We start from the raw sequence: 20,651 nt of genomic DNA on the forward strand, positions 1-20,651 counted from the left end.
GTGGAGTTATATAATGAAGATAATCTTATCTAATCTTAAAGCTGTTCATAGCTTAAGTTATCAATAGCTACTTAATATAGATGACTCTGGTGTTGGGGTCAGTATGGCACTGCCTCCAAATGCTAGGCACTGATCAGGAGCATGCTAAATAAACAGCTAAGAATTACAAAAATTTATACAACCCCCGGCAGGTTATAATTGCTCAAACTTGTTTCTCCCATCTCTCTCAAAGTGGGTGAAACATTACCTTTCATACAATATTGTGTTCTGCAAAGTAAAAGTCTAAACATTGGATGTGCAAAAGGTGGCCCTATTTGTAGATTTATGGATCACATACCTCTTTTCTTACTGCAAGTAGTTTAACAAATACCCTTTTATAAAAGAATTTGTACATGAATACTGTGGTGATTTTGAAAACAAGTTCCTGGAATATATGCAAGTTAAAATAATCTTGTTCTACAGCCTTATACATATGTATTCTGGAACAAACTTCTGCAACTAGTTATGAGATTCCAGTAGGGAAAATGGGTCTAGTAAGTATGAAGCGTGCCTGTTTCCATGTTATTTCTTTGTGAAGCGTAAGAGTCCATTTCCTCTCCATAATAGACAGCTCTGTACTGTACTGAAAATATCAGAAATTCAGGATTGCTTGGCCATGCAACTAAAAGAAAGCTTTGGTATTTTGTTACAAAAGCAATTTGGTTAAGTGTTACTGTGACATCGATAAAATAGAAGTAAATACTCTTTGGACTGCTATAAATATGGCGGGTTTTTTTCCCCTAAATTTACAGAGTATCTGGAAGCAACGAAAGAAAACGGAAGTTACAGGCCTACTAATATTGCAAGTTACTTACACAGCAATCATACATAGAATACCCTCTATCGCTGACTAATACAGGCAAGCTACATGGTTTAAAAAGAATAAAAGGGTTTACTGAAAAGAGAAAGCTCAGGCCTTGTGGAAATTACTTGGAGGCTCCGGGAGATAAGAACACAGCAGGAGGAAACAAGCAAAACGCGAGGGTAGGAACCCTTCCAACGCACATGACATCCCCTTTCGCAAAACCACGATTCTCACGCTTCCGCCCGCTGCCGGCGTAACTTGTAGACCTGGAAGGCTCCGCCCCTTGGGTGAGCGGTAGAGCGCATGCCTAGACTGGAGGACGTGAAAGAGACTACCTTCTCCAAGAGCCTCCCACCATGTTAGTGAGCGGGCATTGTCAAGAGGCGGGCATGAGGTTCTTGGGAAATGCAGTCCTCATTTTCTGAGGCGAACTCTGAGAGGCGGGGCCCGGCAAAGCATGTTACCTGACGCCGGCGAAGACGCCGCCGCTACCACTGGGAGCCGAGGATGCCTCAGAGGAGCGGGGAACTGCCCCCGTTCAAGAAACCGAAGCTGGCGTCCACCACGCTGCCTCTCGCCTCTGGGTCGCGCAGAGCGATGTTACTAACAACGCCGGGAGCGAAACGCCATCCTTCGTCCGCCTCCATCTCCTCGTCGTCGTCCTCCTCCTCCTCGATAGGGATCGACAGCCAGCGCCGGAGCCTGCCGATTTTCCAAGCGCGAGGGACGCTGCTCGGGCAGCTCCGTACCTTAGACTGCGCGGTCCTGATCGGTGAGGAAATCGTGCCCTTCCCCCTCTTTCTAAACGGCCTTGCTGTGGGAGGGGGAGGAGTCATCTGAAGCCGCGCCCCTTTCCCGAAGGGGAGGGGGAGTTGAGCAGCAGTGCTCCTCCCTGTTAACTGCAGGAAAGGGGCGGGGTCTGGCGTGTGTTCGTGCCGCCGCCGCGCTGAGGGCGGGACTTTTTCATAGCCTCTCCTTCCTGCCGTCAATTTCCTACTCTGGGGAATTATTCCCTTGAATGGAAGGAAGGCTGAACGTAAGAGTTCTGCTTCTCTTCTCTTCACCCTCCGCCCCTGAGTAGATGCAAGACTCCTTTTTTGCCATGGAAAGGCACTCGCGGGCCCTTCCTGTTTTTTATAAGGACGTTGGATACTTTTTGCGGCGCGACTTTTGCTGAGGGCCATCCTGTTACCCGGGCCCCGCCCCCTTCTCTGCAGAAGAGGGGTGGAGCCTATGATCCCTCCCCTCGGTGCTGGAGGGCCAGAGTTTATGACCAGCCCTCAGTGTGTTTAATGCTGTGCCTTGGGCTACAACTCTCAGGATTCCCAACCAGGACAGGGATTTTGGAGCTGTAGCCCAGTACATCTGTTAACATGTCTTGACAGAAGTTAGCTTGTAGTTTCCTAATACCAGGTTTGCTACTTTTCCTCAAAAAGGTATATAGGGGTGCTGATGATAAGTCCCTGTTTTTCGGCTGGATGAGCCTCTCTTCAATTACAGTATTCTCAAGCATTTGAAATGCAAGCTGCTAATGCCACAACAGTGTGTTAGTCTGTAAGGCTGGGGGGTGGGGGGACCGGACACTTAGTTTTCCTCATTTATTGAAGAGGTGCACTTTATTGCATTTTTACTCTGCCTTTCCTCCAAAATCAAGCAAATTGATGTGCCTGAAAGAGAAAAATAGTTTTATCTGAGAGAAGGTAACTGACCTGAGGTCACTCAGTGGTTTAGCATACATGTAATACTGCCCTGAACTGAAGTTTGCAAATGATAATGTTTGGGTAGCTGAAATAGCTAAGCTATGAATTTTACAGTGTAACAGTAAAACACAATAGTCAAGTTCGTGCAACATTTTAGAAAAAGCTAAAATGGGGTTGGGTCTGTCTCTATCTATCTATCAAATTTGTCACTGCCCATCTCCTCCCACCAGAGGGACTGTAAGAGACAGTTTGGTATAATGGTTAGGGCACTGGGCCAGAAACCAGGAGACCATGAATTCTAGTCCTGCCTTAGGCCCAAAGCCATCTGGGTGGCCTTCGGCCAGTCACTTTCTCTCAGACCTAGGAAGCAGGCAATGGCAAACCACTTCCGAAAAACCTTGCCAAGAAAACTGCAGGGACTTGTCCAGGCAGTCTCCAAGAATCAGATACGATTGAATGGATTAAAAAAAAATCTTGGATGTACAGTAGCATATTACAGGACCCCTACAATTGTGTTTTCTTAGCCAGGATTAGAAATTAGCATGTTGTGGGATTTTAGCCAGTGGGGGGGATTCACAAATCACCCTAAATCAAACACAGACAAGCCAAATTGCTTAGCTTTCTATGGGAAGCAGTCCAAATAGTTAATTAATCACTACCCTTCCCTGATCAGTTTTTGAGCCACATAACCCTCTAAGAACTTCATGGTTTAACCAGTCACTAACAGACTGATTCACAGTTTATCACAACTGTTCTGATGAGAGAATTTAATAGTTCATTCATCTCAAAGTGACAGAAAGATGTGATATGATGAAAGATATTAGAACTGGAATCTGCAATTAGAACTGTTATATATGTGAACAATTTTTAGAAGGATAGTCCCAAATTTAATGTATGCTGTATCTTAAAAATACGTGTGCCAGATAATTAATTGGCATGCATATTTTAGTGCCAAAGATAAAGAATGGCTGTGTTCTTTGAAATACAGTGGCAAGATATTCACATAGAATATAGAGTTGCACCTCGTTCCTTTTTTGGTGCTGAAAGAACAGCTCCTTTCCATAACTCTAAAACAGCTTTCTTCAATTTGGAACCTTCCAGGCATATTGTACTAGAGTTAACTATAATTGTCAGTCAGAACTCTTTTTGTTAATGGTGGAAGGAAATGAGGGGAATAATAATAATTAGTACTAGTAGTATATTTTTATCCCTTTTTTATATATAACTCAAAGGACAAACATACCTAATACTCCTGCCTCCTATTTTCCCCGTAATAACAACCCTGTGAGGTGGGTTGGGCTGGGAAAGAGAGACTGGCCCAAAGTTATCCAGTTGGCTTTCATGCCTAAGGGAGGCCTAGAATTCACAGTCTCCTGGTTTTTAGCCCAGCACCGTCACTACACCCAAACTGTGTCTCAATGTTCTGATGTCCTTGAAGAGCAGCAAGTAAGATAAAGCTGTAGTCCCACAGTATTTGCTTAGAGATGCATTCCAATGAACATGTTGCCTAGTATCAACAACGTGAGCATCCTCCAAATGGATGGAGTTAAAATCCAAGAATCCCCTAGTCAAAATGACTATTGCTGGGAATTTTAACTGTATGGTGGTGCCCAAGTTGGAGAAAGCTGACTGAGGCTACTGGTTTATTAAATGAATTCAGGAAACACTTCTGTTTTATTTTCCATTAGGATAAATAGTGGAGGTACCCAGCTGGGGAATGATCTGATATATTTAACATGTAAACAAAATGACATTTATTTGCTTAATAATTTATAGGGGAAACTGGTTCTGGAAAGACAACTCAAATTCCACAGTATCTCTATGAGGGGGGAATTGGGCGCCAAGGAATAGTTGCTGTGACCCAGCCTCGCCGTGTGGCTGCTATATCATTGGCTACGCGGGTCTCGGATGAGAAGAAAACTGAATTAGGAAAATTGGTATGTAGATTTTTTTTTTCTTTTTGGACCTGCCCTTTTATGTTTCTATTGTTCTGATACCCTCCTCTCTCTCCCAAGCTGCAATCTTATTAGAACCTTGAGCTGATGCTTTGCAGAGGGTTTTTGAAATAGACTGAAGGCTGCAAGTAGCCAACCCCTGATTTAGCATGCCAACCATGGTACATTTTAACTAACAGTAATTTTCCCTTAAAACTAAGGTTTGCAAATCATAATAATGCAACGTAGTTGATATTAACTATAATCATCATAAGAACAAGTAGCATTAAAGTAAGGGCGAAAAGGGACAGTAGTAGGAATTAGTTTCTATATGGGAACTTGCTGCTCATCAAGAAGTAATGAAATGTTAAACATTCCACTGCACTGTATTATTCAAAAAATAAATGGAAAATATTTCAAAGAGATTAAATTTTGTAAAATAAACTCCTTGATTATCTCCATAAGCAAGGCTAGTTTGAAGAGGGTTACATGAAACTTGCCCAAATACATGACAGTTTAAAAAAATACATTTTGGGACCAGAGGTGGGGAGTGGGGTGTACAAGTTTTGGTTGGGGCCAAATACAAGAAGTTTTTATTTATAGATAGAACAAATGCACACATGTGGGTAGATTGTCTTTCTGATGATTTATCTAATGAGATTTGAACCCAGCTCTTCCAGATTCATACTTCATTCAGGTTTTTTGGTGGTAGGGTATCTCTTATGTCAATCTTTTTCCTCCATTAATTGTAATGGTATGTGGGAATGACCTGGGGAGACAGGAGGAAGAGCTGCAGTCTAGACAATGGTCTGATAAATGAAATCTGAGTCCAAAGGAGGGGTGGGGATGGAGAAGATGTGTCAGAAGGGACCTTCCCTAGTTTTTGGGAGAATAAAAGTAAGGGAGGGGAGAGTTACTTTCAGACTTGCAAGATTCTGTTACTATAACCTTACAATGAAGGTAGTGTTCATATTCATGGTTGGTGCTTCTTGTCTGGACAGCCCCAAAGGGCCAACGTATATGCAGCTCTTAACTACTCCACTGTGCTTATTTAGTGGTGATTTAAGAAAGTCTCTTGAGCAAAACTAAAGCTGGCTCTAAACAGTTGCCATATGGCTGATCCTCTTCTTTATTCCAATGGCTTCTCTTCTTAGGTTGGCTACACTGTGCGCTTTGAAGACCTCACTTCTGACGAGACAAAAATCAAGTTCCTGACAGATGGAATGCTGCTTCGGGAAGCCATTGGGGACCCTCTTATGCATAAATACAGTGTGATCATTTTGGATGAAGCACATGAGAGGACAATCCACACAGATGTGCTCTTTGGTGTGGTGAAGGCAGCCCAGAAGAAACGGAAGGAGCTTGGGAAATTGCCCTTGAAAGTGAGTGCTGAACTCAGAAGGGGAAAGGGGTGGTAGCCAGGGCTAATAAGACTTGAAGCCTGGTTGGAGGGTGTTTTAGGTCATTTCTTTTTCTGACTTAACAAAAATAACAAAGGCATAAATCTTCTGGTTGGCTGCAGGGGAAAGTGAGAAGCAGTCCAAAACAGGAACTTGCATTTGTGGCAATATTGTTTAAATAAAATGTTTTGTTTATCAGATATCTTCAGTATCAGTTATAGTACTGTCAAGAAGGGCTGAATTTTACTCAATACTACTTCTAAAAAAAGCCTTTGGCTTTGAATGAAAAAAAATAAGATGCTTGTACGATTTACTCATGCCTCAGAAAAAAAGTACAATGTAAGAAATCTCTTAGGCATTAATTGATCATAGGTATCTCAGTTAACTGACTGGAAAAGCTGCCATTATTGAATTCTTGGATGCATCCCATTCCAATCCAAGGTTTATGTGAAAGGTGAAGGCAAGCAAGGGATGAATAGAATCTGAGTTAAAAAGCCTTCATTGGTTATACGAATGAATAAAGTATTTACAGCTTACATTGTGCAGATCAAAATGCAAGACTTCCTGACTGTAATCTCACTTACAGTCAAGAGCAGCCCTTAGTTACAACCCAACGTTTTACAGGTGATTGTCATGTCAGCTACTATGGATGTAGACTTGTTCTCCCAGTACTTCAATGGAGCACCAGTTCTCTACCTAGAAGGCAGGCAACACCCCATCCAGATTTTGTACACAAAACAATCTCAGAGTGATTACCTCCAAGCGGCACTAGTGACAGTTTTCCAGATCCATCAGGTACAACGCGGGTTCAATGTGTTTATATCTCAACTGCTGTTTATTTATTTGCTATATTTTTATTCTGCTCTTCTTCCTGTGGTCTCAGGATAGTGCATGCATTTTTTTCTGCCTCTTTTCCTGCACCTCTTGTTACCATCACAACAACCCTGTTTGGTAGATTAAACTGGGAGACGGAGACTGGCCTAGCATCACCCAGTAAGCTTTATAGTTGCATGGAAATTTGAAAGCAGGTGTCTGATACTGCAAACAATCTGAACTGTAATTCCTGTCACACCTAAATAGGAGGCTAGGAGTAATGGGAGTTGCAGTACAACTTATCTAGAGAGCACCAGTTGGGGAAAACTGATCTAACTACTGCCTATAAATACATTAGGGCCTCGCTCATCATGGTGTTAACGCACTAAGAATGCTGCTACTTTGTTATTTCCCCAAACCCGAAAAGGTTTTAAATATGAAAACTTTCAACTGACTTTTCCAAATATCAAGGTGACTTCAGTAAATAACAATCTTCCTTTGCCAGTCCCTTGAAGGAAGCCTTTAAAAAAATATGCACACATACTGTATGCACACAACAAATTACTGATTTGTTAAGAAGTTCATAGCTTGTGTTTCTATGCTGGCTGGAGAGAAAAAGGCTCTAATTCTCCTTTGTAAAACAAGTGTAGACTAGTAGTAAGTTGTGTTTATTTGTAAAGGTGTAGAAGCTCAAAGCTGCTAAGACACTTGAAACTAGTTATCTGGGTTTTTTAAATCCAAGTTAATTGTGGCATAGAAAAATAGTTGGCCAGATGCTTTTAAAAATAAGTGTAGTGTTTCTTATGTGCAGAGAAAGCAGACCAGGCCCAATCTTTACTAGGCTGGGCATTCTGAATCTTTGGAGCAGCTGTGATAAAGTCTCTGCTCTGTAGTAATTCATTTGGTTATGGGGAACAACACTCAGAATACAGACTAGTTTGCAACAGGACTATGATATGGTGAGGCAAACTCCGAAGTGCTTAGGGCTCAAGCTGCAAAGAGCTTTAACTACCAGCCCGTCAAGTGATCTGGAGGGAGATGAGAAAAGTGAGGTTATTCCATAACTTCAGCTGAGCTGAAAAATCAGTTGCTTTTGGATCTTCTGTGCTTTTGAATCTGGGGTGTTCTGCCATTTTGCTATGGGCCTCACCTGTAAGATTAATAAAAATGTCTCTGTGTTTTTTCTGTAAAGGAAGCACCTTATTCTCAGGACATCCTGGTGTTTCTGACAGGCCAGGAAGAGATTGAAGCAATGACCAAAACTTGTCGGGACATTGCCAAGCATCTTCCTGATGGCTGCCCTCAGATGGTGGTCATGCCCCTTTATGCTTCTCTGCCTTACTCACAGCAACTCCGGGTCTTCCAGGTTGCGCCCAAGGTGAGAACTAGAGCAACGCTGTGGGAATCACAATAAAAATGTAAACTCTCCTTCAAGATAAGCTTGACTTCCTATCTCTTCACGGACAGCACTGACCTTAAAAATAAAATCTGCTGAAGTGCTCATTTGAACTATTTTCATAGATAGCTCATAGATAGATAACGGATGCATAACATTAATCCTTATATGTCATGCCAGGGGTGCACTCCAAAAAAACCAAGCCAAAATAGCAACTAAATTTTAATTTAATTTTGAATTAAGTTAAATTGTATCAAATTAATTAAATATAATCAATATGCTTGGCTCTATTGAGTGACAGCACCTAGCGAAACTTGGCTGATGCCAGAAAGTTAAATAGGGTCAGTACTTGGATAAGAGATCACCAGAAAATCCAAGGACTGTAGGTATATTTTGAGTTGAAAAATATAATTTGAAAAATGTACTCCTAGAAGAAAACAATGGCAAACTACTTCCATATCTGTCCATTTAGTCAGTGGGAGTCAAGCTTGACTCAGAAGAGACTTGACTTAATATGTTATCTTCCCAAATATTTGACAATATTCCACTTTTTGCTGCATTAAAATGATAATGTAGCGACTGTGGTCCTATATGTGTAGTCCTAAGGCCAAATATTGTGCATGGCCCATTCACCTCCTTTTTGGAGACTCTTCATTCTGAAAAGGCGTACGACAGTAAAGTTCTTTCTAGTCCGGTTGTTCTTGATTCTATTTGTAATCTGCCCAATAAGCAGAGTTTGTAAGAAGTATTACCAAATGATTTAAAGCGTTAAAAACAATAAAACAAAGCAACAAAATGTAAGCAGCACAGAAAAGTATGAATGCCATACTTAGAAATAGTCTAACTAGAAAAATGTCCAGGCGAAGAGGACATCATTTCTTGACATCGGTAAAGAAACATGAATGTCTCTGCCTCCCCATGGAAGGATTTCCACAAGTGATGCTCATGGCTAAGGGTCTTTTTCTTGTAGCCACCTGGGTAACTTCACTGTGGGGGAGCACCTGGCAAGTACTTAGGGGAGAAGGTGTTCCTTGAAAGCAAGCCATGAGTTTCCTATAGAAGGGGTATTGTATATCTGAGCCTTCACAGCTGAAAAGGTCCTTTGGGAATGCCTGCAACCTTGCATCCAAAACTGGGAGACTTCTTGATTCTTCTCAATATTTGTATCTACTTTTGCTTGTCTTGAATACTGAATGTTGTAGAAAAGCTAAAAAACCCAGAAATGTTCTGTTTCTACCAGGGTTATCGCAAAGTGATTCTTTCCACCAACATTGCAGAGACCTCCATCACCATTGCAGGCATAAAATATGTTGTGGACACAGGGATGGTCAAAGCAAAGAAATATACACCTCGTATGTATATGTAGTACTTGGCCCTGCACAGAAATTCCTGAGGGTGTGTGGCTTGGGTGGTGGTGCTGGGCACTGTTACAGACAATAGATGTGATCTGGAGGGTTCTGCTGCTCAGGAAATCATCCTACACACACAAAGGATATGTTGAAGTCATGATTTGCTATAAATTAATTAGGAGGGGGAGGGAGAAGAGCTTTGGAAGATTCAAGATCCCAAGCATCTTGCATCAGCCTGGCCCAAGGCAGAAACTTTTCAAAGTCCTTAAGCAAGTCACTTCTCTCCACTCCCATTCTCTGCTCCAAAATGAGAATAATGGAATGGAGTTTGTGAGTGTCAGCCTCAGCGGAAAGTACTGTATTCTGAAAACCAACGATAAGCTAAGCTATAAGCAGTATCAAGCAAATCATATGAATATATAGCATATATAGCAATTTAACCTTAAGTTGTGGGTGCAAAACCTCAGGTCTGAAGGCTGCATGTGGCTCCCCATATTCCTGGGGACCATACAGTCCACAGAAACTGTAATTTGTAAGCCAATGTGGTCTAGAGGTTAAGGCACCAAGCTAGAAAAAGGCGGGATAAAAAATCAGAGAGAGAGAGAGAGAGAGAGAATGTTAAACATATTCAAATGTGTAATTTAAATCAGTTTTATTTTTAATCCTGGCTCCAACCAGGGTTTTTTGTATTACTTTGGGCCCACTTCCTTTTTGGAGTATGGCCCTTGGCATAGGAATCAAAGGCCAAGTGTGTCTCTCAATCCAGAAAAGTCAGTACATTCTAGTACTATGTAGTTCAGAGGAAAAGTGTAAGTTTTCACAGTAAATGTTGTCTTTGGGGCTGGGGAAGTCTCTGTGCTTGAAATCCTGGAGAGTTCTTGGCTGTCACTGTAGACTGTGAGTCAGCACTTGTGGCATACCAAAAGTCACTAAACTATAATTCCCATCACTCTTCACCATTAGCCAGATTGACTGGAGCTACTAGAAATTGTAATCCCAATTACTCTATCCTTTTAAACTTCTGAAAAACGCTTAAGATCTGGCTTTTCCCCCAAGCACTGGGATAGATGAGACTGGCATGGGAGGAATGTGTTGTGGGCTGCATCATAAAGTTTAACTGTGGTGCCAGGTCTTTCGTCCGTGCACTCTTCCTCTCTCTCTCTCTCTCTCTCGTTTTACTGCTTTTGTTTTATTGTTTGTATATATTGTTTTTATCCTTGGGTTGTGAGCTGCCCAGAGTTTGGTTTAAGATGGGTGGCCATATAAATGTTTTTAAAAAAATAAATAGTTCAGCACCATCTGGACTGTTATAAGCAGCCTACCCTGGCATAGACCATACTGAGATGGACAAATCAATGTTTCTCAGGTAGGCTTAGTCCACCCTAGAGCCTTCCTGATGTCCATGACCATTGACCATATTTACTGGGTCTTACAGAATTTGGAATCCAAAACACTTTAAGAGCATGAAGTTTCTTATTCTGGGTCTAGTTAGATCCTGTGGAGCCGTATCTAAATCCCCAACAGGCAATTCCATTTCAGAAAGAAAAACTTACATCTTTCTGTCTTTCCTAGAAAGTGGCTTGGAGGTCCTGGCAGTGCAGCGGATCTCAAAGGCTCAGGCCTGGCAACGGGCTGGTCGAGCTGGGAGAGAGGATAGTGGATTTTGTTACCGCCTCTACACAGAAGATGAGTTTGAGAAGTTTGATAAAATGACAGTACCAGAGATCCAAAGGTGAAGTGTCAGTTTCTTGTGAGAAAGGCTCATTCCAGAGTAGCAGTCCTTCATAGGCATTGTATCAATACGTAGAGATGGGCTGTGGATAATGAGACAAGTTAGCTTCCTTGACCAGAGTGAAGTTTCAAAAGATTTGTCCTTACCCTTGATGCTATTTGTTATTCAGCTGTACTCTCCTGTTTGAAGAACTCAAAAACGCTGGTTTTAAATTTTGTACTTCTGCATGACTCAGAACCTGGGCATCCTAGGAGACCACTTAATCCCATGTGAACTTGTCTAAATACAAACAATCTCACCCCAATCCTCTGTATCTTCTCAGACACGAAATTCTTGATTCTGATTTTGAGCTATATCCTCTATAGAGAGATGAGGAAGTAGAAGATAAACCACAGTGCATCCTTTCTCACCCAGGAGAGCCCTCCAGATCTCAACTCCCACAATTCTCAAAAACAACTGTGCTGGCTAAGATATTCTGGGTATTGAAAACTACACATCTGGAGGGCACTCAAGTTGACGTGAATTCTTTCTCTATTGATATATTGCATTTCACCTTGATTTCGTAGAATTCAAAAGGTTTGTGCTCTCTTTGTTTCTGCAGATGTAACTTGGCCAGTGTGGTGCTCCATCTGCTGGCTCTGAGAATCCCTAATGTCCTTACCTTTGACTTTGTGTCAAAGCCATCTCCAGGTAAGTAAGCCTCAGCTATGCTGCAACTGGATAAAGGCTTTCATTGCTGTTGGAAATTGGGGCCAAAATAATAAATGTTGGCTGTAGACTAAAGCATGGAACCCTTACAGCTTGAGAGCTGCTATTCCTATATTAAGTGCCATAAACTAGAGCATCTGAAAAAGCAGTAGAGTGTATCTTTTGAAAACCCTTTCAAGCAATCAGAAACATGATACCCAGATGAAGGAGCAGTTGATGCACAGATTTTGTAATTTTTAAGCATCTCTACTTCTTCAGTGAAAACAGGAGACCCTTACATCATTCAGAGGAACTATGGAAGCTGCCTATATCAAGTTAACCTATTTGTCCATTTAGTTCAGACTGACTTATAAAAGCCTTTTAGGATTTTGATTTGTCATATCTATAGATTCTTTTAAGTTAAGGATGAGCAACCTTTGGGGCCGGAATCTTCCTTTAAGTTAAAGTTGGGCAACTTTGGGGGTGGGATCTTCCCTTCACATTATGGGATAAGGATAGAAATGAGTGAGATAAAGTTCCTAGGTGGATGAGGCCATATACTCCTGGAACAAACTTAAGTTCTTGTTCTCTCTCTCTCTCTCTCTCTGTAGGAGTAATTTTTGGGGATGGTGGTTGAGTAGTAGTTTTTATTTGGAGGGGGAATGTTGTTTTCAGCTCTGCCACGACTGCTTTAGAGTTTATACGGCTGTTTTAATGTGTTTCCTATCTCACTGGAGTGGGAAACTGTCTTGCCACTTTTTGGCAATCATAGTTGAGGGGGCCTCCACAGTCTGCAAAACAGGGTTCAGGAGCAGCATACAGCAAAAGGGGTCCTGGGTTGCTCCCCTACCCATTTTTAACTGGAGATACTGGAGGTTAAATGAAAGCCTTTGGATGAGATGGATTTCATTTTTCCAGATCCACAGAGGATTTGGGGAAGAGGGGTAAGTGATGTCACATGTATCATGACGTTGTTGTGTGAGACTCACAAACTACCTCATTTGTGCAATGACATCATGACTCGTGACATCATTGTGGCTTCTACTGCACTCCTGTGTCCAGATCCCCAGCTGACCTGGCCAGCACATCCTCAAGGGAACGGGTTATTTATTTAATTACTGCATTTATATCCCACCTTTCAGAGTGATTGGCCCACTTAGTGACTTTTGGGGTTGAGTGGAAACTTGAACCTGAGTCTCAGCAGTCTTGATCCAACACTTTTTCACCACACCAACTTTCAGGTTAAAGGAGTGTTGCAGAAAGGCCACAAGGCACAATAGATGAAGCCCTTGGTTCTGCTGTACGAAGTAGAGCCCAAGAAGTCTGGTGATCATTCACAACAGTTGTTGACAATATCTCAGTTCTTGCTGGGACTCTGGAGGTTTGTTACTTTTGGGAAAGGTCAGTCATGTGAACTTTATCCTCGTTTGCCTTGGCAGAGGCGCTTCAGGCCGCCATTGAGCAGCTGGCTCTCCTGGGTGCAGCGGAAAAGAGAGAAGACCAGCTGATCCTCACCCCACTGGGAAAAAAGATGGCTGCATTTCCTCTTGAGCCCAAATTCTCCAAAGTAACATATTAAGTTTTGTTTCTGTTTCCCAGAAAAAATGTTTTAGCCCCTTTTTTTGAGTTTTATTTTGAAAAACAGCCATTCCTCTGGGTTTGAGTTTCTTGAGAAGATGATGTGTTTCTATAGATCGTCTCTCTTACTGCATTCTGTAACATGGGGGGGGAAATGGATTTTGAGCTCACCCATCAAGCTCCTACAACGAACAGGTCTGTTTAGTGCAATGAGAATAAATTGCAATTCCTTTCTTCCCCACCTTTTGATCCAGAAGAATCTTCAAGGCAGCTAAGATAGGATAATAAAATACAGTTACATTAAGGACACATTGCTTTGTGGGACATCTCTTCCCCCACAACTCCCCACATATTACTGAACTTGCCAACATCCTCCCCACTGGCCAGTCCAGCTAGTTGAGGCTGCTAGGAATTATAGATCAGCAACATCTGGAGTATCCCAGGTTTGACCAGCTTTAACGTATCACAGGTTTGACCAGGTTTAATAGGAAAAAGAGCCACAGAAAGCTGTTTTGTCTCCATATCGGATAACTGATTCATGCAGCCTACAGCTGTCTCTTCTGCTCTGTCTGGTAATGGTTTTCAGAGCCCTTCTGTAGCCTGACATTAGAGGTACAGAAGATTGATTTGGGTCATTCTTTGAATAAAGCATGTGTTTTATCTGACACATACTCTCTTCCTGATAATTATTGACTGTATTCACACAATGCACTTAATCTAGTTACTGAATAAACCCATTTTCTAGGATTGTGCATTCCACTGAGCCATAAACTAATCAAGTAGTCTGGATTTGCACAACATTTCTAATTCTAAAGGAACCCAATCAATTAGAATCACACTAGTATGTTGTGCAGATTTATCTACTAGGTCTTTACCTGACTTGGTTAAATGTGTTGTATAAACACAGCCATTTGTTCTTTCTTTTTCCATGTGACAGGCAGCAGTTCCTTAATGTGTGCTTTATTTCTCTTCCATTATGGAATTACATGATAGAACAGTTTTTTTGTGAAGTCAGATAATGGGCTTAGGTAACCCCTCCCCAGAATTACCAAAATTTGGTATACACCAACCCTATGGAAGTCATCATAAAATGCGCAACACACAAAATGCATAAGAACACAGCTGAGTTCGCACATAGCTCTTTTCCTTTTCAATATGTGTTGTTTGGGTCCATTTCTGAATGGGTTGAGCCACAGGGATATGCAATACTTTTGGATATGCCAGTTAAAAGGGTTGGGCCGGTCTTTCCATTCTCACCCATTTCATGCTTATCTAAAATTGCAGCTTTCCTTTCCTTCTTCTGAAACTGAATAGGAAGAATGTTGTTCTGCCAATCCAAGAACAGGGCTATGTAGAAAGGGAGAGGAGAAAGCCAGGAAAATAATTGTCCCCTAATAATGTAATAAATTGGAAGGAGACAAGTTCAACTGGGTATAAGATTCCTATAGGAATGTTCTTGAATAGAATCTAATACAGGAACCAACAGACTTTCTCTCATTTCAAGACTTATGTACCAAACCAAAACACAAACTTAAGTATTTTGGAGGGAGTCTAAATTGTGTGTCATTTCCCTGTAACCGCCCCCCCCACCTTCAACAGGGAGAAGAATTCACAAAAACGCTGGATGGTTTTTTAGCCTTGCTGATCCTTATTTTGGTATATGCTTTTGGCCTTTAATTCAGTGGATGCCCTATTGAAGTAACTAGAAACCAGCATGATGTAGTAGTTATAATATTAGCATTAGAGGCTTAAATCCATAGTCAGCTCTGAAGTTTCTGTGTGTCCTTTAGTGAAGAGCCACATTTCAACTTAATCTACCTCACTGGTGTGAGGAGGATAAAATGTGGGGCACCGTGATTGTCACATTGAACTGGAGAATAAAATGTAGTAAATTAATAGGCAAATCTTGAAGTGGAAGGAAAAAAGAAGCAATGTCTGCAACAGAGTGCTACAAGGTAGAAAGTTGGATGTCATTCCATTCCATTCTCCTCTTGCTTTCACTTTTATCATTCAACTGACACTTGGCCCCATTCACCAACTGGGTTTTGGCTAGTTGGTTTTGGCTTAGCATGATGGGTGAACCCAGCAGTTTCGATGTGTAAACCATGCTTTATAGTGTACTATGTGCTGTGATCCTATCCCGTAGTGGTTGATTCAAGAAATCATGGTTTAGTATGATGCAATAATAAATCTAAATAATTTAATGTAATAATTTTTAATAATAATAATAATACTGAATTCACCCAGTCTCAATATTCTGTGTTTGCTAAGCATACTAGGTCTTCATTGAACTGCTTACAGGTGCAAAGAGAAGATTGATTCTTTAGATTTTAAAAATTTTCTAAAGTGTTTCTGAACATTGCTTTTGATACAGTGCACATTAAGGTATCTGGCATACCCTTTGGTCTTTCAGTTTCTGAGGCATGAGAATGTGGACAAGACACTTGTAGTTGACCAGCCTGTCACATGTTCTCTGGATCCCTGCCCATTTTGGTTTATTCAAGTAGCCAATTGCCTGGGTGGGTTTAGGGAGTAATAAAACATTTTTCATGATGGAGTGGTGCCTTTGGCCTCCAAGAAATCAGCAGTCTGCCTGCCCCTAAAGAAGCCCTCCCTGGACTTTACCACAGCCAGCAGCTTTTGATACCATTAACCACTATATTCTCCATAGAATTGTTCTGGACCATCTTTGTGAATTGGGAGTTGAGGACACTGTATTATAGTACTTCCATCCCTACTTGTAAGGATAGTCTCAAAGAATAGTGTTTGGTAACTGTGCCTCTTGCACCTTGTTTAGCACTCAGGGAAATGTTTATTTATTCAATCTGTATAACCACCCATCTCCCATATGGGCAGCTTACAACAATTAAAAACAACAGCAAAACGTTACACAAACTCAACAGGTGGGAGTACCTACCTGAACTTCAGCGCTCAAAAACTGAGCAGGGCTATGCCTTTTGGCTAAGATCAAGTGTAGCATTTGTCTTTGTCTTTTCACAGATGATCCTAATGTCTCCCAAGTTCCATTGCACGGAGGAGATCCTGACCATCGTCTCACTGCTCTCTGTGGACAGCGTCCTCTACAATCCTCCTTCCCGTCGGGATGAAGTCCAGGCCATCCGAAAGAAATTCATCTCCAGCGAAGGCGATCACATCACTTTGCTCAACATCTACCGGGCCTTCAAAAACATCAGTGGCAATCGGGTAAGACTTGAAATGGTTCTGTTTGAGCAAGTGCTAGATTGTATTTTTTTTAAAGAGATTCCCCCCTCATTGTTAGGTTCATGGGTGTGGACCAGGTGGCATGCCTTTTCAGTGGTGGCCCCCACTCTTTGGAATACTCTCTCCCCACCATGGTACAGATGGCTCCAACCCTGCTTGCATGGTTTGAGCATGCTTTTAGCCATTTACTGTTTCTTGCTGCCTTGTGGTGTGTTATTTTATTTATTGGGGTTTTATATGTTATGTTTTATTCTATCATTTCCCCACCCAACATCTGTCAGGATTGGAGTAGGATATAAATATTGGAAATAAAGAAATAAAGCCGTATCTTTAGCTTGTTCACTGTGCAGTGTTTTCTCACTTTATAACCAAAAGCTGATGTCTAGAATATTGTATGTATGTCTCTCTCTATCTCTATCTCTATCCAAAATTAGTACAATCCATATATCCAAAGCTGCAGAAATTCAAAAAGCCATCAGTGCAGATGTGAAGAACTCAGCTACCACAGTGAGCATACTCAGTGGCCACAGAACTGGAGTGGGAAAACAGATGAGAAGTTAGTTGGGAGAACAGAATGGAAGCATGGATTCTGCCTGTATTATTTGGTTATAGTTTTCACTCATGATGCCTAATTCTTTTCCATTGCTCACAGCAGTCTGTGCATTTTATTTTGGAAATGTTATTATGCAAATGAGGGTTTTTAAAAATGGGATCAGAGTCGTTAATCTGACATTGTGGAGGGGAGATAGTGACAGGCACTCAGTGAATTGATTCCACACTGAAATTGAAGGCATGATCCCCAGGCTGTAAATTGTGTGTTTATCCATTGGTCTTATACCAGCAGTTTGGTACTACTTGGTAATGTAATATTCCTGTCTTATTGAAAGGGGGATGAATTATTTGGCCAAAGGTGTCTTGTGCATTGACTGGGGATGGTGGATCTGAATCAGGTAACCCAGTGTAGGGAATAAATAGACTCTGACTCTCAATGCCTCGTTTATAAAGGATTGAGATTGGGGATCTCCTAAAGAGGCCTGTCTGTCAGATGCACAGGCAAGCACCTTCTCTTGGTTCATTCCCAGGCAGTTGTTGCTTGATTCCTGACATCCCTGGTAACCTCCCTTTTGTCTCCTTTCTTTTCTGCTTGTTTTAGGAATGGTGCAAAGAAAATTTTGTGAACAGCCGAAACATGATGCTGGTCTCAGATATCAGAGCTCAGCTAAGGGATATTTGCATAAAGGTAATTGTTGGAAGGTTTCAGAATGGTTCACACTGAATCAGATGTCCATCAAAACATACCATTTTTAACTGGATCAAGGTCTTGTTACTACTGCAGCATTTAACTGCCTAGGGTAGGTGAAAGGTGCACAGACTTCAGGCTTGAAGGATCTATTTCCCTGTTGTTTTTAATTATGAGGAAATGATATTATATGCTCAACTCAAGAATCTGATTAGTTGTAGATTTTAAAAAATTGAAACTTGAGTGTTTAGTCTGTTTGCACAAAAAATTTACTTATGGTTCCCTTTCCCCCATGAGGAAAACATCGTTGAAGTTGCACCTAGTTGACAGATCTCAAAGGGCTACACACGAACAGCCCTAGGTAATTCTTGGATGGGAGATCTCTAGGAAATTGCAAGGTTGTAGGCTAGATTGGGAAGTTGAAAAAAAAATCACTTCTGCATTCTTGCCAAAATAACCTCATAGATGTGTTGATGAAGTCACCAGGAGTTGAGCTTGACTCAAAATAAACCTTTTATTTTATTAAACCGTTAGAAATAGGAAACTCTCATCCTTGTGGTACAAATCACCGTGATATTGCAATTGCAAGATGTGCAGCTATATAAACTGATATAATAAATAAAAAAATATAACTTCTGAGCCTGAATCTACTTTCTGACCATCCCTAAATTAATGTTTTAACAGAAGTTCTAGTTTGTTAAAAGTGCTGTTTATTCATCATCTCTCCCTATCTGGCTCATCAAGGCCCAGAACACATTGCCCCCCCTCCCATTCCCAAATACCCACCCAGAGAAAGGTATACATTATTATTTCCAGTACAAGTACCAAGAATTCAGAGAGCAAGTCCTTTTTCTTAGAAAATTCCCCTTTTCTCCTTACTTAGGAGTCTTCTGTGCTTGCAGTGAAGCTAGCATGTGATACAGTGTGGCTGCTGTGCCACAGATGTCACTGTTTCTATCTCACATAGGAGAGGAGGTTGCTGAAGCTGGAGGTCACTAGGAACAAGAGAAAATGTAGATTTCAGGATTAAGAAAAGATTTTGCCTTCCCAGATCCTTCCCTGTTGTTATCCATCAAGGCCAGCAACCTGACTTGAGATAAAGCAAATTCATGTGGGCCATATATATTTATTTAGAGTATTTTTCTATGTTCACATGCTTTTCACATGTGAACATGTGGAAGTTCATGTGCTTTTGCTCATATGAAGCTTAACTACACAATGAAACATGTAGCACGTTTATAATGTAAAAGCCCATATATAAGTATATTCACTATAGATCCATTTAGAATTGCCATTGGTGTACATGGCACTTTTCAAAGCAGAAGATTGGAATGCAGGAGAGGCTGTGGCCCAGTAAGGTTTTTACAGACCTCCAATCTTCACCTGTTCTGGCTGTGGTAATTGCAAGGCACTATCTACTGACAGACTGTACTTGAATTTAATCAAAGATCGATCATGCCGTCATAGGTTTGATTTTAATGCTAAAGAATGGTGTAACTCAGATGTTGGCAGTGTGGTATCTGACAAGTTCTTGGCCCCACTGTTTTGGGGAGCGGGGTTGGAAGACACCAGCTTGTCAGCATCCATAAACCCCACAGTCAGTCTTGAAAAATAATGGGAATTAGTGGCCTTGGTTCTGGCCTAATTGCCCAGAAACAAACCAAGGTAAGTCTGATGGGTAGGTTCCCTGGAGAACTTTGGTCAATTTGTCCATTTTTAGTGACTGCCACTTCCACTAAGGCAGACATTTGTGAGAAATTATCTTAGTGCACCTTGAACATCCCTGATGTATCCACTAAGCCAGAAAGTTAGCCTGCCTCTGGAGTATCCCAAAGCTTCAGCTCTAGTTTTGTTCTTACTGCTGTGTTTTTGTTCTTGAAATCCAGCTTTCAGTACCTCTGGAGTCTTCCCGCTCTGATACTGGGACTGTCCGCCGCTGCCTGGCCTATAGTCTCTTCATGAATACGGCAGAGCTGCAGCCAGACGGCACCTATGCCACAACAGACACACACCAGCCAGTGGCCATTCATCCTTCCTCGGTCCTTTTCCATTGCAAGCCAGCCTGCGTTACATACAATGAACTGCTGCACACCAGCAAATGCTACATGAGGGATCTCTGCGTGGTGGATGCTGACTGGCTGTATGATGCTGCCCCCGAATACTTCCGCCGGAAGCTCAGGGTGGCCAAGAATGGACCTTAAGACTGGGGAAAAGAAAAAATTAGTTGCTTACCGGACTTGGGATCAGGATTTTGGTAACCTAATATACAGGAACGCTGCTATATCAACTGACTTCCCACTGGTAGAAGTGAGCTGGACCTCATACGTTTCTTTCACAGTCTCTTCTGGAATAGGACCTTACGTACAGTAAGAGCACAGGCTGTTTTCATATCTACCTAGAAGTGATAATACAGGCCACGGACAGATATTGCCTCTCTAAAATTGCTTTGTGATTAACCCCCCCGTTTCCATTCCAAACATATGTATGAAGTTTTCATGTAAGTAAAGCTGGCCTTGGCCTTCGGTCCTTTAGAAAGCATGCCATGTAAAGAAGAGAGAACCTGACATGTCTTTTAGGACAAACCTGGTAGATCTTTATTTCTGAAAACTGCCTTGTCAGACTTTGTCAACACTGCATCTTACCATTACTATGTAACATGAGAACAATTAATTTTGAATACTATTTATTTTTAGGATGGATTTTTTTCTCTTTTATCATTCAATTCATGTTCAAACACTTGCTGCATTGATATCAAT

General features: G+C 41.5%; 1 protein-coding gene across 1 annotated transcript; it reads left to right on the forward strand.

Annotated features, from left to right (window-relative positions):
• Positions 1–1,163: 1,163 nt before the first annotated feature.
• Positions 1,164–20,594, forward strand: DHX33 (DEAH-box helicase 33). The gene is made up of 12 exons (XM_063298092.1): positions 1,164–1,616; positions 4,321–4,481; positions 5,633–5,860; positions 6,503–6,673; positions 7,884–8,069; positions 9,328–9,439; positions 11,009–11,168; positions 11,770–11,858; positions 13,295–13,422; positions 16,434–16,637; positions 17,809–17,895; positions 19,782–20,594. Exons 1-12 carry the CDS (start codon positions 1,352–1,354, stop codon positions 20,094–20,096), a joined length of 2,106 nt encoding a protein of 701 aa, XP_063154162.1. The 5' UTR covers positions 1,164–1,351; the 3' UTR covers positions 20,097–20,594.
• The last annotated feature ends 57 nt before the right edge of the window (positions 20,595–20,651 follow it).

Source organism: Candoia aspera, chromosome 1 (assembly GCF_035149785.1).
Source record: "Candoia aspera isolate rCanAsp1 chromosome 1, rCanAsp1.hap2, whole genome shotgun sequence".
NCBI lineage: Eukaryota > Metazoa > Chordata > Lepidosauria > Squamata > Boidae > Candoia > Candoia aspera.